Source organism: Choloepus didactylus, chromosome 7 (genome assembly GCF_015220235.1).
Source record: "Choloepus didactylus isolate mChoDid1 chromosome 7, mChoDid1.pri, whole genome shotgun sequence".
Lineage (NCBI taxonomy): Eukaryota > Metazoa > Chordata > Mammalia > Pilosa > Megalonychidae > Choloepus > Choloepus didactylus.
Window position 1 is genome coordinate 12,251,742 of NC_051313.1, and position 17,821 is coordinate 12,269,562.

General features: G+C 42.9%; 1 protein-coding gene across 5 annotated transcripts in view; it reads right to left on the bottom strand.

The window, feature by feature from the left end:
- The window catches only part of MYB (MYB proto-oncogene, transcription factor), a 33,262-nt gene extending 16,007 nt beyond the window's left edge, over positions 1 to 17,255 (bottom strand). The window contains exons 1-11 of one of the 5 annotated variants that reach the window (XM_037844158.1): positions 16,926 to 17,255; positions 12,665 to 12,782; positions 10,740 to 10,811; positions 9,076 to 9,168; positions 8,604 to 8,824; positions 6,727 to 6,961; positions 5,412 to 5,492; positions 4,839 to 4,943; positions 3,259 to 3,513; positions 1,974 to 2,336; positions 314 to 456 (exon numbers count right to left, since the gene is read on the bottom strand). In XM_037844158.1, the coding sequence (XP_037700086.1) occupies positions 314 to 456; positions 1,974 to 2,336; positions 3,259 to 3,513; positions 4,839 to 4,943; positions 5,412 to 5,492; positions 6,727 to 6,961; positions 8,604 to 8,824; positions 9,076 to 9,168; positions 10,740 to 10,811; positions 12,665 to 12,782; positions 16,926 to 16,948 (1,709 nt within the window). In that variant the 5' untranslated portion in view covers positions 16,949 to 17,255. The remainder of the gene's footprint in view (positions 1 to 313; positions 457 to 1,973; positions 2,337 to 3,258; positions 3,514 to 4,838; positions 4,944 to 5,411; positions 5,493 to 6,726; positions 6,962 to 8,603; positions 8,825 to 9,075; positions 9,169 to 10,739; positions 10,812 to 12,664; positions 12,783 to 16,925) is intronic. The other 4 variants (XM_037844157.1, XM_037844159.1, XM_037844160.1 and 1 more) reach the window with 4 other exon arrangements.
- Between the last annotated feature and the right edge of the window lie 566 nt (positions 17,256 to 17,821).

Below are 17,821 nucleotides of genomic sequence, written 5' to 3' on the forward strand. Positions count from 1 at the left end.
TGGTGAGGAAGAAAAGGCCTTATCGAATGAACAGAAAAACTGACTGGAAAAGTTATATGCATAACATAGGAAATTCTGGAAGAGTGACAAAAGGTAATTTGGTTTATCTTTCCACCTTCTACCTCTTGTAGTTGTAATATGCAAAGACAGACACATTCAATGTGAGAATATGTACATATGGTTTCACTATGGGAAAAATAGGTGATTATATACATGGATGAGTAATACTTGGACTAAGGCATTTGGGGGCAATTCCATTAATTACATATCAGTAAATAAGATACATAATTTTATTCTTGAGCCAAAGACTTACATAGTATTTTCCTTTTGCGTTTTCACAGTCTGGTCTCTATGAAATGGTGTTGTAACAGTCAATTTGTGACCATTGAGAGGGGTGGAAGTTAAAGAAGGTGTTTCCAAGTCTAAGCTTTCATGGTTACTGGAAGTGTTTAAGAACTAAATATGGGGAGAAAGAAAAAAAATTACTTAGATTAAACAGGGATTCTTTTTTTCAGCCCAATTAAAAAAAAAATCACACCTTGATAGCAAGCAAAGTATATTTTAGTGACCATCTACATAAAATAATAAAGATGTTAATGAGCACATAGTGTAGGAAAAGGTATTATTTTATTTCAATTGAGCACACCCAAGATTTGGAGTGTGATTTCCAAGAAATAAAATCTAGGGAAGTTGGAAAATTTACAAATTCCTAAGAAACTATTCCCAATAATTAACACTCACCATTAAAGAGAATGAGATGCATGCTTTATTAATGTTAAAAAGGTTAAAGTGATTTTTCAAAGAAAGAAATTATACTTTTTCTTTCATACCGTTTCCCATCTTTAATGGTCTATGGAACAAAATTATTATTTCAGTAGGTTTACATTCCATGGAAGATTCTTGAATACTAAGCTGTGTCTTGCAGAACACCAGTGTTCTGGGATAATAATAGGTGTTCCTCAAACAAATGCTTCTGAGTTAAAATAAGTTAGGAAAATACAGCATGTCATAATCTCCTCCTGGAAATTCACAATTAAATGCAGTAAAGAAACAAATTTTTAACTTTGTTGGAGTCATTGTTTTAGTCATTGTTTCCCAAACTTATATACCTATGTATTTAGATGTTTTTCTGGAATGTCTATTAAAGTCTTGTGGATAATATTCTGCAGAATGCAGCTTGGAAAATACAGACAAAAAACAAGATAATTTTTTTGTTGTTGGGGCCTAATGTGTTCATACTTGAAGCTATGCTTACAACAAATTCAACGGAAATAATTGGAAAAGTGTTTTAAGGTGCCAAATTATCTATTAATTGCAATCATATTAATAATTTAGAAACACAAGTCTCTGAGAAGAATAATTTTCATGCCTTAAAAAAAATTATATGAAATGAGAATATTCATGGGCTAATAAAATATTATGGCACAACTCCAAATAGCCAAGGTTGAGCAATTGCAATTAAAACATGAATTATTTTACTTAAGCATCCTCATCCTCTTCTGAAACACCCTTAGAAATGGATGGGGGCCCTTAAGACTTCTAGCTTTTAAGTACAACCCCAAATGTTATCCAAACATAGTTTGGTTCCCTCCTCCTCCAGATCAATGAATCACATAATAAGTGAACAAAGATGCAGAAAATATGTTAAAATTTTAAAAGGGAAGGGAGGGGAGAAGAGGAAGGGATAGGGATGTTAAACTCTAGTGTTGAAAGAACTAAAAGCATATCCCATGCAACTAACCATCTTCCAAACCACCAAAGAGTAAGAGAGAATTAAAACAAAATCATCAGTCTACAGACAGCCTAAACTCTGGGAGGCAGTATGACTTAGCAACAGCAAGAGTCAACAATGGAGTGAAATCAGTGAGGACCACAGTCATTAGTCATTTGTTCCGAAGGATTAGTTTCTAGATTATTAAGGCTCAGGTGGTCTGTTGAAAATTAGTAACAGCTGTGCACAAACGGCACTCTACCTGCGAGGGAGAGAAGGGTAGGCTTTTGACAGGGGAACACTTGGGAGTTGAATTGCTGACGTCAGCAAATATGAAGGAGCTAGCATGTCCAGTGGCTACGGGGCTGAGCTGCCCCTGCTTTTTTCGCAGGATGACCAGTGGAACTGTGCTCTGCCTTGCAGGAGGGAAGGGCGTGGGTGGGTCACACGGACCCTCACTCAGCCTGCGCTTTTTCAACCTGGTGCTAGGCTCTCCTGCAGGACTAGTCACATGGCCCTCTCTTTGCTGAAGCAGGAGGACTTTGCCTGCATGATGTTGGCTAGGTGCAAAATCTGCTTCTTCAAAGAATTCAAAACTGCTGAGATCACACCGTGCTGAAGGATCCTGAAACAATGTGGGAGGCACAGAGCTTTGAGACAGTGTGTGCATCATGGGTGTCATCACCTGCAACACAACACTGAGAAAGAGATGCTAAGTGCAAAGAAAACACCTGGCCCCTCTGCTTGACTTCTCGAGAAACAGCTCCAGGTTAACGGTCACTCTGGCACACTGTGTTAGAGGGCCGGCCATGTTGTCTCATGCCTGGTCATGGCCACGCCCCGCAGGGAGCTCCCGGCTCTATGGGTAGTGGGCAACTAAAGCAAAAAGAAATCCTTTTCTAGATGACACTTAAGGCATTTTTCACCTCCTGGCCGATAGACTGCAGTAAAATGCTTTTAAACCACCTGGGAAACCAAGGATATGAACCAAGTATCTGTTTCTGAGGTGCTGAACTCAAAATCTGGTTCACTGAAGATGACTTTTCTCGGTGGATCCATTGGGACCAGTCATAAATCATCAGTGTTTGGTGGAGAAAACCATTCTGTAGTCCCACCAATGAACAGATTACCACCTCAAATACACTGAAAGATAGCTTTAAATGAAAAGTAAGAATAAATCTTGATGCGCTATCCCAGAGAAAGCCAAGTTCTAGAGAAGCACAGAGAAGTAAACAAAGTAAAAAAAAAAAAAAAAAAAAGTTAAAAATAACAAACACCATTCTCATAACCCAAGCTCTGCTGATAAGTCGACTTCACCATTTTAAGAAGTAAGCACTTTGAAACAAGTGCATCTTTAAGCTGGGTAGCCTATGAAACGAGATCTTTGAAAGAAACATATATACTCAGATGAAAAGCATACTTTTACTTTTTTACATTAATATATGCTAATAACATGCTATTTGCTATAGAAAAGGGCAATGATTTAAGAACCAGGTAACCCTAACTCCTCTTCCCCAACCGTAACTTGCCTTCATGGCTCTACTTACAGAATCTATAAATTGGAGTGTTTCTGCAAATTCTAAGAGGTTCTTAACATTATCCAGAATGGTGCCCTGGTGGACGATCATGCATCTGGCTGGAGAGGCACTTTCTTCAGGTAGGGAGCCAGGCTCCAGTGGCAGAGACGGAGTGGAGTGGTGTTCTCCCACACAGGAAACAGGTGCGCTGTCCCCATGGGGTCTGGTGTGGTCGGCACTGGTGGTGCTGTGCCACCCGGGGTAGCTGCATGTGTGGTTCTGTGTCTAAGGAAGGAGGAGGGGGGAAGAAACAAGAAGAGTGGAGAGAAGAAAGGGAGAAGGAACTTAGCAATGAAGTTGCACAAGGTATCAGATGCTGTTGGAGGGAAGATAAAAGTAGTTGCATCATCCAAAACTTACGCCTATGAAACAGTTGTCAAGATGTTTCCTTTTATCAATGCAAGACCCTGCTTTTTAATAGCGGCATAGTTTGTTGTCAACACGATGACCGTAATTGTCATCAACACGATGACCTTAATTGTCATCTTTCTGTTAAAACTGCAAATAATGCGATGATGTTGCACAATGCAATGCTCAATGGAGTGACTTAGAAACCCACTTTAATGTCATTTTCGAAAGGTCCATTAGTCTTTTCTGTGACTGAAGAATTGTCCTGTTGGAATTCAATCTCACAGAAACCCTAAAGGACTCAAGTTAGAATTGCTTTTGTCTATAGATATTCTTGTTGCTTCTCTCTCTTTCGAATACTACAGATTGCACTGGTGCAGTGAAGGGCTGCCAAATCGTGGTTAGGAAAGCAGAAGAGCAAATTAACAGAAGTCTCCTTTCAGCATGACCGTGCAACAGGGCAATTGCAAAACCTCAACTAAAGTTAAAAAGTGGTGGAACTAACATATCATGTGCACAATCATTTTATTATTTAACAAAAAAGATTTACTCCTAAGAATACTTACTGGGTATCATTTCTCTTTCCTTATCTTTGTTGGTTAACTACCTATGTTACTAAGTACAAGCTGCTTTCCCAGTTTGCTGCCCATTCACTAAAAAAGATGTCAGAATTCATTAATGGCCCATACAGCTTTCATGCCTACAAGCAAAAGAGTGGTGGCTAACTTTAGTTATGAACAATTATGTATATCTTTTTTGCATGCATGGACTGAACATGCATCAAATCAAGTTTGGAATTATAAAGCATGAAAATCTAGATTAAAAAAACCAATAGAAAAAGGGAAAAAAGCAAATAAGAAGGAACCATATTTTCATTACAAGATACACAGCTTTTCTTAAAATTCAGATTTTCATTCATTTTCTCTCTGCCACTCTTTGAATTGATTACATTCCTTCTGGAGGAAAAAAATTGATGATGACAATCACCAATTTGGACATTGGGGTGCTACTGCAACACAAAAGGACTACTATATACATTCTGAGGCCAAGAGCATTTTAATCCCAACAACTTCTTAGGGTTAACATTGTCCATTGAAATGTAGAGCCTTGATTGGTGTAATATTAAGAAGAAAGGAAGAGGATAAAGAACAGCTCTGGGGCAAAGCTATTTTTCCCCATCCAAGCCCAGGCGATATCCTTACTGATAGCGCCTGCTGTCCTTTAAGCTCGTTCTCAGTCGACATTAGGAGCAACTCTAATTCCTTTATTCGCTTTTCTTTCTCAGGGTCTTCATCATTATAGTGTCTCTGAAATGAAAAGTTAATGGGGGAAAAAAAATAAAGATCGGAAGCTGTAAAACCATGGCTGATGTCTGCAGCCACCAGGTTCCACGCGCGGTCCCAGGAACCTCAACGTCAACCGAACTCCGCCATTTTGGGCACCTTATTCCAGAACATGGCGGCAATCTTTGCGAATGTGATTCCAGACTTAAGGGGGCCATGTGAAATCTGAGGCTAGAGTGGATGCTAACTGACAAGTCGCTTCAACTCATAGCCTCAGAGAGTCAGAGAACTCCAGAGCAAAATCTCTCCAGAAGCCAAAAGTGGGCCCTTGCCCACCAGAGCTCTGCCTCCTCTCCATTATTCCCTTTTGTCTTTACTTCAGGTGGTTGGGTGAATGTAGGTGTTTAGATGAGAGAAATAAAGTGATTGTTAACAATGGTGCCTTGGACAGTTAAAGAGTTTCTTTAAGATATGATCTTAAAATGGCCTTACCTGAATGGCCGCAGCCGCTGGCTGAGGGACGTTGACTATATTTACATGTAAGGCTACAGGATACGGAACAGGACCTGGGACCTACAGCAGAAAGGCAAAACAAAGGCCGAGTCACTCACTGTTACTTTTGCTTCAGGGGATTTGGCTTCCTGAGGTTTTGCTCCAGGACTAAGACAAAAAATACGGATAAAATTCACTAAACAACAGAAATCACTAATTTGAAATTTAGTCAGGCATTTTAAAAATGGCTAGATAGCTAAAGCAACACAGTGAAAGAAATTTAAAGTGATTGCCAATCCTGGCAGGAAGTATTTCTTAATTAGGGAAAAACACACAATGGGAAATATCATCTACAGTAGATTCATGAATGTGTGGAGGGAGTTTTGATGGGGAAACTGATGGTATTAGCTCTTTGGAGAGGAAAATATTTTTCTTGGAAAAAATTCGGAGTAGAGCACAGAAACTCTTATGATAGTTCCTTCACCTGAGATGTTTCTGGAAAGTCTGTAACCAAATATATCAAACAAAGAAGAGTAAAAACTGGTTATGGACACGTTTTGCACTGAATTTGCATACAAGCTCTGTATTCTTGGGTAACTTTCATCATTTGTTATTGTTAGTTTTAAGATGAAAGTGTCTCGATTTTTTCCCTTTATTCTTTCTTTTACACCCTTTATGAATTCTTTCTTCCCTGAATAAAATTTTGAGAAGTGAGGAAGGAATCACACTTTCAAACAAGGATAAAAAGACATGAGAGAATCAGAGCGACAAAGAATGAGAACAAATACTCAGGGCACAAGTTCAGACATTTCTGCTTGATCACTAGCAGAATCGATCTTACAATGATCAGTAGAATTTCAGTTAAGTCAAACTGTCTCCTCCTTAATGTAATATCACATCTACTTTTCATTGTGGAAAAGACAAATATGAGAGTACAAATGCATGCCCATTCCTCCATTCTTCTTTGGCAGGACCTTGCTAAGTAAATTTACATTCAAAAGCTATCTGCAAATTCGATTTGAAGCGGCAAGTGACAAAATAGAGATTTCAGAATCAAACAAATTGGATTCTGGTCAACACCGTCTTTGTGAGTTGAACAGCCTTGGATGAATCACTCGGCATCCTCATTTCCGGATACGTAAAATCCAAGGACAACAATACCTACCCTTGTCCACTTCGAAGGGCTTAAGTGGGGATTAGTCCTGATCAGGTTTAGGAAGGCTCCTTAAAAAGTGTACAGCTGCCAGGTGTTATTATTACCTGGAGCTAAAATAACCATCTCTCTCATTATATTAAATTCTCAGGAATGGCTTACATTTTGAGCTTCGGAAATGTGGTAATAGGAATAGTCATTGTTTACGGAGGGCTGCCCAGCTGGAGGGAGGTGAGTTGAAGGCGGAGTGTGAGCAAAACCCATCAAATGACTATTCTTCTGAAAACTTGTGGCCACTGTTGGCTGACTGGCTTTGGAACACTCCTGCAGATAACCTTCCTGCTCGACCTTCCGACGCATTGTAGAATTCCAGTGGTTCTTGATAGCATTATCAGTTCTGCGCAGAAATAGATCACATAAAAATTTTGCAAGCAAAAAAGTTTCGATTCAGAGTAAAGTTAATTGACAGAAAACTGTTTCTAACAGAGATCTTCTGTTTTCATCCACTAATAGTTTGGTAATTTTTAAATCATTTTGTTCTCTCCCTCCTAGGATCATGCCTCCCCTTTTACCTAATTTAAAATCCATAGATTTTCTCTTCATTTTATAATCTAGAATACATGTACTTTCCTATAAATGTTGGTACTTTTGACCATTTTGTTTCCTTGATAAAGGAGTACTTTTCAAAATAATACCTTTATGTTCCCTCTGTTCAATGATACAAGACTGATTCAACTTTAAGTTCCGGCTGTCCTAGAAAACCACTCCTTTAACAGCCCCTTGGTCAAGTTTGGTCAATGAAAATGTTGCTGCTCTCCTGTCCACTCTCTCATAGCACAGGAGAGATAGTTTGAGTCAAGAAAACTCCCCACTTTTGAAAAACACCCAAATTGTTCTACGACTAGACAGAAGTGAGAGTGGAAAGTGGGACCCAGGAGGGAAAAACAGTAACCCCCAATAAAATTTCATACTGCATAGCATTTTAACTAAAGTCTTTCGATTCTCAGGAAAACAGTTTCTCAATTCAAATAACCGTTTTAAGCCTCTCTTTTACTATTTCGGTGGGGGTGGGGGATGCAAGCTAAAGAAAGAGGAAGTTCAATTGCCCCTTTAATTTTTGGAAGAATCAACAGCATATCCTCGCAGACCGAATGGGATAAGAGGCTCCTTTTACCAACCTCTTGAATTCTCTAGGCTAATACTGGATTAATAAAGAGGAAATGCTTTGAACAATCCCAAGAAAACACTACCTAAACCATCGTAGCCATGGGCTTCTTTGAATCAACCCTTTCTCCACTTTTGGGTTATGAAGCTCAAGAATAGAAATATTTTTAATGTTTTCAATGCTACATTATTTTTGGATTGTGATAAAATATTGTTTCCAAATTAAACAAAATCTGTTATATAGTGTTTAAATGGGGAAAGTGGGACAAAAATGAGCACCCATAGTTATTCCTCACACTGAGATCATTTTGTTCTTTTGTTCATTAAAATGAGAGCATTATACTGACATTATTTAAAAGCTTGGGAGCAGGATGATAATTCTAGAAATACTTTATTGCTTTACTCCAGAAAAAAAATTAAGCAAAGTGGAGAAGTGAAATGAATGCTGGTATTGGGAAAATGGTGGGCAAGTTCCTTCTGGCCACTTAACCAGCTGTGTGAACTCAGGCCAGAGACAAACAGTCTGTCCTGTTTCCTCAGTTTCCTCCTACGTGTTTGGAGTTTTGGAGTTTACAAATTGCTGTGACATTAATTTTACTTGATCCTAACACTGGCCTGGGGAAGTAGGTTATTACTCATTTTGCAAATGGGAAAACTGTGGTCAAGGAGAGTTAAGGGCTTGGTCCGGGGCTCACAGTCAAGTCCTCCTCAACCCTATAAACTCAACGATCGCTTCCAGTTCTAAAAGCCATGGTTCTGATTTAGTAATGAAACATGATGGATGGAATGTAAGTCATTCACCATACATTTAAAATGGAATGCTCCATGCCCATTCCCTTTTTTCCCAGTCCATATATTTTTTGACATATTATTACCGTCCAGGCAGTAGCTTTGCGATTTCTGCCCATCTGTTCCCCAGCCTCTTGTGTGCCTGGTAAATAATTCTGTCTTCCTCTTCTGTCCAGGAGGTTTTCTTAACTTCTGGATTCAAGTGATTATGCCACCTCTCCCTACATTGTTTTCCAATTCTCCCCTTTAAGTGCTTGGCAATAACAGACCAACGTTTCGGACCGTATTTCTGTACAAGCTCTATCACCTTCAGATAAACACACAAAAATAACCTAGGTTTTAATGTTACGCAACGAGTCAGTGTAATCATTCTTCAGTGTTACAAGATCTTTAGAAAATTTCTAAAAATCTGCGTTCATTCATTCGAAATAGGGGAATAGAGTCTTCTACTTGCTTTTGGATACTTTACCTGTTTCCTCAAGTTGGAAAACATTCAACAGAGATGTTTTGGGAATATTCTTAATCGTGATTTGCACAACCAACGAAGAAGGAACTTACTCTCTGATCCTCTTCTTTGGTCCAAGGACCCTTGATGAGCTCAGGGTTTAGTACTTTCTGCCATCGGTGCTGGCACTGCACATCTGTTCGATTCTAGACAAATAAAGTAGGCACTGTCACGTGGATATGATTTGATAAGTGCATGAAGACCCATGTTCTAATATGAATCATACATAAACAATATGCAGCAAAAACATTCAGGAACATATTAAGGCATGTTTGGAGAGCCAACCTATTCCTCATTCCTTATAGCTAAAGAATATACAAAGAATATATCGAAATCACATCTAAAATTAGAAGCTCTGCCCCCTGAGGGAAACAGTCCTGCCAGTTGAACTAAAGGAACAGCATTTTGCACATGTGCCTGTCAATGTAACTTAACCTTGAGCTCAGTCTGCTCTGTTTGGAAGTATCTACGTGGCCTAAGCTTTGTTAGAGATTCCATATAGAACATCGGGTTTCTAAGGAAACCCATCTTAGATGACTAAAGTTAGCTTCCCATTCATACCAAGAGATGTGCTTCAATTCAAGACCACAAATATTTATTTTGTGGAAGGAACAACAATGAACAAAAGATCCGTCCTACCTTATAGGAGCTTATAAACTTACAAGAAGGAAAAGACAACTATCTAATTAATGATAACAGAAGGCAGCATTTGAATCATAGCCAAGAAGAAACCAAAGCACAATGGTGGGGAGAGGAGTGTTCTGAGGACAGAGAAATTATGTCTCCTTAGGAGAAGTTAGGAAAAGCTCTTGATATGGACTTTAAAGTGTGGACAGAATTTTAACTGATACAGCAGTAAAGGAAGAACATTCTAGGTGGTGGGATAGTCAGGAACAAAAACCCAGAGAAGGGGAAGCAGAAATGAATTTAACCAAACCTGCTTACAGAAAGGAGGTAGGAAACAGAACTGGAGCTGAGTGCTGGGGTCACTGCACAGGGCACGTGTGTGCCAGGATGAGGCGGTTTACTTAATTCGGGAGACTCTAAGTTGTTGTAGGCTTTGACAACATGAGGTCCAGCTGCATTATAGGAAGCTTGATTGCCCATGGTGTGGGGGATGGACTGCAACACGGAAAACTGCACGTAGCAAAGCCAACTGAGAGACCGCTGAACTAGTCCAGGGGAGAGGAAAGGGGCCTACAATATAGGAGCAGTGATGAGAATAAAAAGGAAAGGATGGATGACAAAGGAATTCCAGATTTGAAATTTAAATTTTTGATAACTGCTTGAAAGTAGGGGAGGAAGGGATGGAGTAAGTCTAAAAAGATTCCAAAATTCTCAGCTTGGGTGCCAAAGGCATGGCTATTCACAAAAACCAGGAATTTTGAAGCAGCTCATTATGGGGAAATACCACAAGTATAGTCATCTATCATGGAATAAATCCTGAAGGTGCTAATTTATATAAACCTAATAAATAAAAAGATAAAACAATAAGCAAACATATAAAAATGGTACCCGTTAGCAATCTACTTTGAAACACCGTTTATATGCATCACAATATAAAATATAAGTTATGGATGGAAGATGTTCTCCCCTAGTTCCCATATGTGAGCAAATATGGAATAACCTTAATATTCTCTCCAAGAATATCTTATTTAAATATTTGGGAGATAGATTCAGATTTGCAAAAATTAAATTTTTAAATGTGTTAACTTACCGGAAGATAATTGGCAATAACTTTCCAGTCATCTGTTCCATTCTGCTCCACCAGTTTCTTTAGTTTTTCATCCTAAGACATTTAAAGGTACTCCTAGGTATCAGTCATTTACTGTATAATGCTATTCAAATTAGATTAAAGGAAACAACTAATCCAATATTCGAAGCAGAAAAATACACACTCAAAAATATCCAAATACAACAGATACTAAATATACTGGTTTAAAGTACAGATTTATTTAGAGTTACCAAGGTCAGTATTGAACCTTGACTCTGCTACAGACTCATTGTACAAGCTTGGGTATATCATTTTGCCTCTCTGGGCCATCTATAAAATAGTACTGCCATCTATAAAATGGGAATGCTGATATCAACATTTGGGAATTACATGAGGTAATTATGCAAAATATTTAGTATAATACTGGCACATATGGAGTATATAAAATATGTCAATTGTTAGAAGTTTACTTTGGGAGAAAAAATAATGAACTCTAGTATTGAATTTACTAGACATTTAACTAGGGCAACAAGTAGGATCTTCGGTAAGAAATATACTAGTTACAGTTAGTTCAACCTCTATCATATCCAAAATGGAGAATCATTTTTCTTAACTGTTAAGGCATGTATGATGTAAGAAAATAATTCAGTTTTTGTGTCAATACATTCACACATGTATTACATGAGGCCAACCTTACTGTAGTACAGAAGACACTAAACGTCTGTCCTATCAGTTTGTAAACTGTTCACAGTCCCCCCAGTTGGCAAGTATCGTTGTAAACGTGTTCCTTCAAGAGAATGACAGTCCTTACATTTCTGCAAAGGTAGCACTCAGGCACGATGCGGGATACTCATACCATCCAGAACAGGAATTAGGAAGGCAGTGTTTGCACGAGAACTTCTATATCCCCCAGGATCATCCAAGGGCCCAGGGTCAATAGGTAAAACATGTATCTCCTATGCCCCCCCTGCAACCCCCTCTGCCTGTTGACAGGGGCTCCGGTTTACACGAACCAGCATGGAATGAAACCGTACAAGAGTCCATACCAGTGATTCCAACATGAAATCCTCCAAATTCAGTTGCCAAAGACTTGAGAACATTAAAGTAAAAGAAACTTTTCCTCACACTTTAAAAGTTTTGTTTCCTAAGTATTTTTCCATTCCCATAAAGCTCAAGCTTTTGATAAAGTGGCAAAAAAAGAAATGTCAGAAGCAGCTACATCTCCATCCATTATTGAATATTTCTGGGATATACATACATATCCAGACTATATGACAGACTACATCAAGAATATTAAATTAATACATTATAAAAAGATGAATTCAAGGAGTTTTAAATTTTTTTCTAATTTGGTTTTGGTTTTGCAAATAGCAATTCAGTTATTCAGGGAACATTTATTAATATCCCATTTTGTGTCAAGTAATTCTGGGTTCAAGGAATTCAAAGAGAAATAAATATTTTGGCCTGCCTTCAAAGGGTTTGCAGTCTACTGGGGAAATGGGGGAAGGAGAAATGCACAGCACTGACAAGGCAGAGCATGGGCCTGATGACATGGGGCCACAGGATGATGCACCCAACCCTGTCTGAGAAGGCCGGTGATGGCTTCCCAGAACAAGTGATGTCTAAGTTTGGTAAAGAAGTTATTTGTGGATTGTGGGGCAAAGGGATGAGGACATAATAGGCAGAAGGAAACACAGAGTAAGCATAAGGTGAGAGAAGACATACATAGAACTATAGTTTGGAAATGGGGGGTATAGTGCACACGTCGGGGAATGATGAGAGGGGAGGCTGTACAGGTAGGAGCAGATTGCCAAGAGCCTGCTAATGACTTGGGGACCTGTCATGTAGCTGAAAGTTGTTTTTGTTTTTTTCCCCATCAACTGAGGCACTCCAGGATTTTTCCCTGTTTTGATCAAATGATTAGTTACCTCTTCCCTGGTCCACCTAGTTTTCCCCATATGACGCTTTCCAGACTTGGGAAGTAGTCCATCATAGTCATGATCACACATCTCAATGTCTTCATCATCCTCGTCACTACTGTATATGCTGCAGAAATAAAAATGCGCAGAAGGAGGCTGAAACAAGGGGATTTAAACGATTGGATTACCATACTTACACAAAAAACCCAACAATCTTTTCAAAGGTTACAAAGATCAGACTTTGAAAACTTGCACAGCAAGATTTTATTCTGCATTCTGTTGCTCTATATTGTAAACTGGTTCTGCTGTTACTGGTATCCACAGATACGGCAAAGGACCTGGCACTTTCTCATTGCCCTGCATGTTTAAACCTGCTGCTACTGTTAGACCAGTGGCAAGTTACACCTTTGGAAACCTTCCAACCAATGAAGGTCTAAATTTAAAACTTAATGTTAAGGACAATAAAAAGAACAAGAGCCCATATCCTTTATATAAGTACACACTCAAGATCTTTGGCACCCATCACATTGCTTAAATAAAATTTCCCAAACATGATAAACAACTCAATTATGTTATTCCACTGGGACAGGTGTCTTATCAAAAGAAAAAAAAATTCAAGAAGTCATATACTCCATAATGTAACTATAATCATCTCTGAAAGATTGGAAGATTAGGAGAATCTAAGAGGAAAGGATCTGAAAACTTAAGGAAGGATAAGGCCAACAAGTGACCAAACTATTTTGTAAATAACATTAATATGGAACTGGTCAAAACTCTGGGTCAGGTAGACCCAACCCATAGCCATGCTGCCAATACTCAGTCTCCAGAGTAACCAAGTGAGTAATGGCCACTTGACAGTCAGGATCTTACTTGCTCTGTTGTGTTTTTTTCTATCCCTGAAATATCCTGAAATGTACCTAATACAAATCTGAGGGGTTCCCCAGAAGAAATCAATGGCTGTAAAAAGAACCCATTACTATTTTCAAAAGAGCTTTTTATTTTTCCTAATTAATCAAAACTAATCATTTTGATGACTTAATGTTTGTTATCACATACTGGATAGATCAGAATAAACCAAATAAACCACAGTTTACTTTTAGTGATAACTTTATTTATAAAACTTAAAGTATGAGGAAAAAAGTATACTATCTCAGAAACATCACTAAAATTGGTCATGTAAATATTGAGAAGACCATCAAACTGGGACAATAAAAATAATGATATAAAGCAACATCATAATGCAAATTATTATTTTTAACAAAGGATATTTATATTTCCATCAGGTTTTGTCTTCCCAAACTAGTGTATATTACCCAGTTACAAGTCAAGTGAGTGCTTGCACAAAATCCTGAATTGAGGGTTGTTATCATGTAAAACTATTATTTGTGGCAACAGTCTCAAGGTCCACCATGCATGGTGGCAAGCAGGATGTGATCCAAACTCAAAATGCCTCCACAAAAAAGTCCACTAAATTGTATTTATAACCTGTGATCATTTCTTTCATTTAGGGTCTACCTTTTTAAACAAGAAGAGACTGGTTCTGCTTCACACATAAACAGGAGGCATCAAACAACTTATGATTAATAATAATCACAATAGCCTCCCTTAAATATCAAATACAAGCGTTAGAAGATGAAGAAAGTTATTAGAAACCCAGAACAGCAGTTCAGCATCTTTTGCAAGCTACATAGGGCACTGCTAGGAAAGCCCCCAAATGAAGTGGGATCCTAGGAAAAGATCAGGGATGGAAGAAAAGCAGAGTAACCTGGCTGTGCGGTCACAGATTCAACTCAATTTAACTTTTTAGGCTTGGCTGGATCTGGAGATCACATTTTCAGAAGCGAGGATTGCATTTTCCAAACTCATAGTGGGGTCTGTCTCTCTCGGAAACAAACAGTTCAACATCCAGGAGCGAGCAACCTGTTCAGCTGCCCACAGGGGGCAGCCCACGGCAGGTGAGAGAGTAAGAATCAAACAGGACCCGGGCTCCAGGGACAAAGGCGGCTCCTTCTACCTCCATCCCGACGCCTGACTTGGACAAATCACTTCGCCTCTCTCAGGACCTCAGTTTACCTGCTTACAAATGAGGGCGTGGATTCGCTCTCTACAGTACCTTCCAGCACTAATAATGGATGTTTCCATTTCTTCTGTGCTTCTTCAAAATCAAGCACAGAAGCAGCGACATGCAAAACCAGTGTATTAGTGGGAAACGTGGCGTGTGACTTCTGCAGGCCCGAATGGGCCATGAGGAGAGCAGGGGAGCCAGGCTGTCCCCGCAGGCAGCCGGGGGCGCATCAGCCGGCGTGGCAAGGGCTCGCCTTTGAGCTTTGCATGCGATTTCCTTGCTCTAAGTTGTCCCAGTGGCCTCCGGAGTATGATTAATTTCTACTAAGGCCCTGAAATAACTTTTCGTTTATCTGCTCAGACAAGATCTCAGACCCAACAGTCAGAGGACTTTCAAAGGCTGCTTTCAGGCCTGATGCTCTCGACTCCCCACCTGCTAGACCCGGTGTGGTTACAAGAGTACAACTATGAATATGACATTCTATCAAGGAAACAAACCGTGCAAAGAAACGAAAAAGAAAAGAGGGGTTGGGGGTTGGGAAGAGGGAGGGGAGCGGGAGGAAGTGCCTTGTGGCCGCTTTTGTGATTCTAGAAAAGGGGTTCAGACTCAATTCGCTGACCTGGTAAATAATCCCGGCCGAGCTGACGCGCGCCCTGCAAGAAACGGCTTGGGGCCCGCAGCCGGGTTTCTCTTCCCCCTGGGGCAGGTTCAAGGCTCCCGCCCCGCCCGGCCACCTCCCCGCCCGGCTACCTGGAGCCACAGGGAACCTGCGCGGCTCCGCCCCGCGGGGGCAGCCGAGACCTCGGGGCGCGGGCTCCTTCCTCCTCTTCCCAGCTCCTGCTCTCAAATTAAAAAAAAAAAAAAATGCGGGGGGACTCCACTCCACTAAGTCCTAAAGGCCAAGGTGAACCTGCTCCAGGGTGGCACCCCGCCCCGTGCCGTGCCCCCCTTTTCCCTCCAACGCCCAGCCCTGCCTCGCCCTGCGCCCCGGCCGGGCGGGCCCATTGGTGCTGCTGCAGGGCGCACACCCACTCTTTGCAACTTCCCAGCGCCGCGCGGAGCCCGCGCCCGCGGGTTCAAAACAAATAAGTGCTAGAAAATAAAACCACCCGGAGGAATAGCAGGTGAATAGGCTTTGCCTCCACGGACTCCACGGCCCCGACGACCTAAGGCAGCGGGAGCAGGGCGCGGGGCGGAGCGGCCACCCCGGCCGCGTCCACGTGTGCGCGCCGCGCGGGCACCTCTCGCCGCGGAAAGAGCCCGCGATCGCGTCCCGGTTGCGCGGCAGCGGCTTGGGGTGCTGCCGACCGGTGCCTTTCCGCAGAGGGGCGACCGCGACGGCCGGCAAGCTAGACCCCCACTCGGCCTCTTGCGGGGCGCTCGGCGCGTCGGGTCTAGGAAGTCAGAGGACGGCGGGAGCTGCGGCACTGGCAACTGACAGCTCCGCCGAGGGTCTCCCTCCTTCTCCGCTCCTCTTCCCGTCCGTCCGGCCCAAACGTCAGGGGACTTCACCGGGCGCCCCGGCGAGCCTCTCCCAGGGCGGTGACATGTGCGGCGCGGGCGTACGTGTGCATGTGCAATGTTTGCGCTCGAAATAAAAACCGCCCAGAGAATAAGTAAGTAGAACCCCGAACCAGGGCTAAACATAATTTGCAAAAGGAGAGACCACTCTTCTCCCTTAGTGTCTTCTTTCCAGCCTCCTGTCAGCTGACACTTCTGCGCCTCCACCGAGAATGAATGAAATCGAAATGAACAACCTGCGGCTACTAAACAATCCGGCCTTTTTGCTATATCTGCCATATGCTCCGCACGGCCAAGTCCAAACAGATCTCAGTGCATCCAGCAGTTACGGGGCGACTCTCCCGTCGACGCCCACGGCGCCAAGCCGGGCACCTGGTAGGCTCCCGGGGTGGCGGGCACCACTCGGTTCCCGGTTGGTACGTGGTGCTTTTTCCCCCCGTGAAGAGCAATGTATCCCCGTGCAACTTGCAAATTGAACCGCAGGGTGTCCTTCCCCAAGTCCCGATCCATTGCCCGCATAGACGCCTGCATTCATCAGGCTCTCGGTGGCTCCGGCTGCCGAGGCAGGGGGTCCGGGTCCTCGCGGATCTGACAGCCCGGGAGCAGAGCCGGGCTCCAATGCCCACCTGCTGTCCGCGCGCCCTGCGCGCCCCCGCCCTCGGCCGCCCTCCAGCCCCGCGTTACCTGGACCGGGGTCTCCGTGCCATGGCGCGGCGGGCGCGGGCTCCGTCGGGAGCCGCGGGGAGCGCACGGGCTGACGCCTCCGCCGCCCGCCGCCTGCCTGCGTCCCTCCCCGGCTGCGCAGCGCGCTCCGCACCGGCCGGGCGAAGTTTCTCAGGAGAAAGAGGAGGAGGAGGAGGAGGAGGGCGCGGAGGAGGAGGAGAAGGAGGAGGAGGAAACAGGTTGATATTAAAGTGTAAACTCTGTAAACAGAGATGCCATCAAACAAAGAGCTGTGGACACTCCCCCTCCCGCCAAATCTGGCGCCCCTGCAGTGCGCACGCGCCCTGCCCGCCGCCGCCGGGTGGCTCTGGCTGCAGCTCGCGGGGCCCCGGGCCGCGCTCCCACCCGGGCTCGCGCCGCCGCGCTCCTCCTGGCGCGCCCGGGGCGGGGAGGGTGCGGGGCGGGTGGCCCGGCCGGGAGGGGCGCGGGGACTGCTGCGGCGCCTTTTCCTGCGCTCACCCCGCTCCCGGGCCCCAGCGGCGGGCTCCCGCCCCAACGCCCGCGATGCCCCTGCTGCTCGGCGGTCGCCCCTGCTGCTCGGCGGCCTCACTGTCCCGCTCGGCGTGTTCCTGGCACCGGGCACCTCGGCTCGCTGGCTTGGACTTACTGACGGGGGCGGGAAGAGGGAATGGGGGTTAGGCAAGTTTAAAACTCAGCTCTCTGGAGAGAGGGAAATTTGGGGGTGGGGTGGATTGGTAGGGGAAGAGTATATATTTTAATAGGATGTTTGGCTAGATCTTCTTTAAATAAAGAACATCTCGAACTTAAGTTGTTGGTGACAAAGAAAGTTGAATACAAGTGGGGCTACGGCTATCACCGCTGATTGCTTTCACTCTTCTCCCGGATTCTGCAGCCGA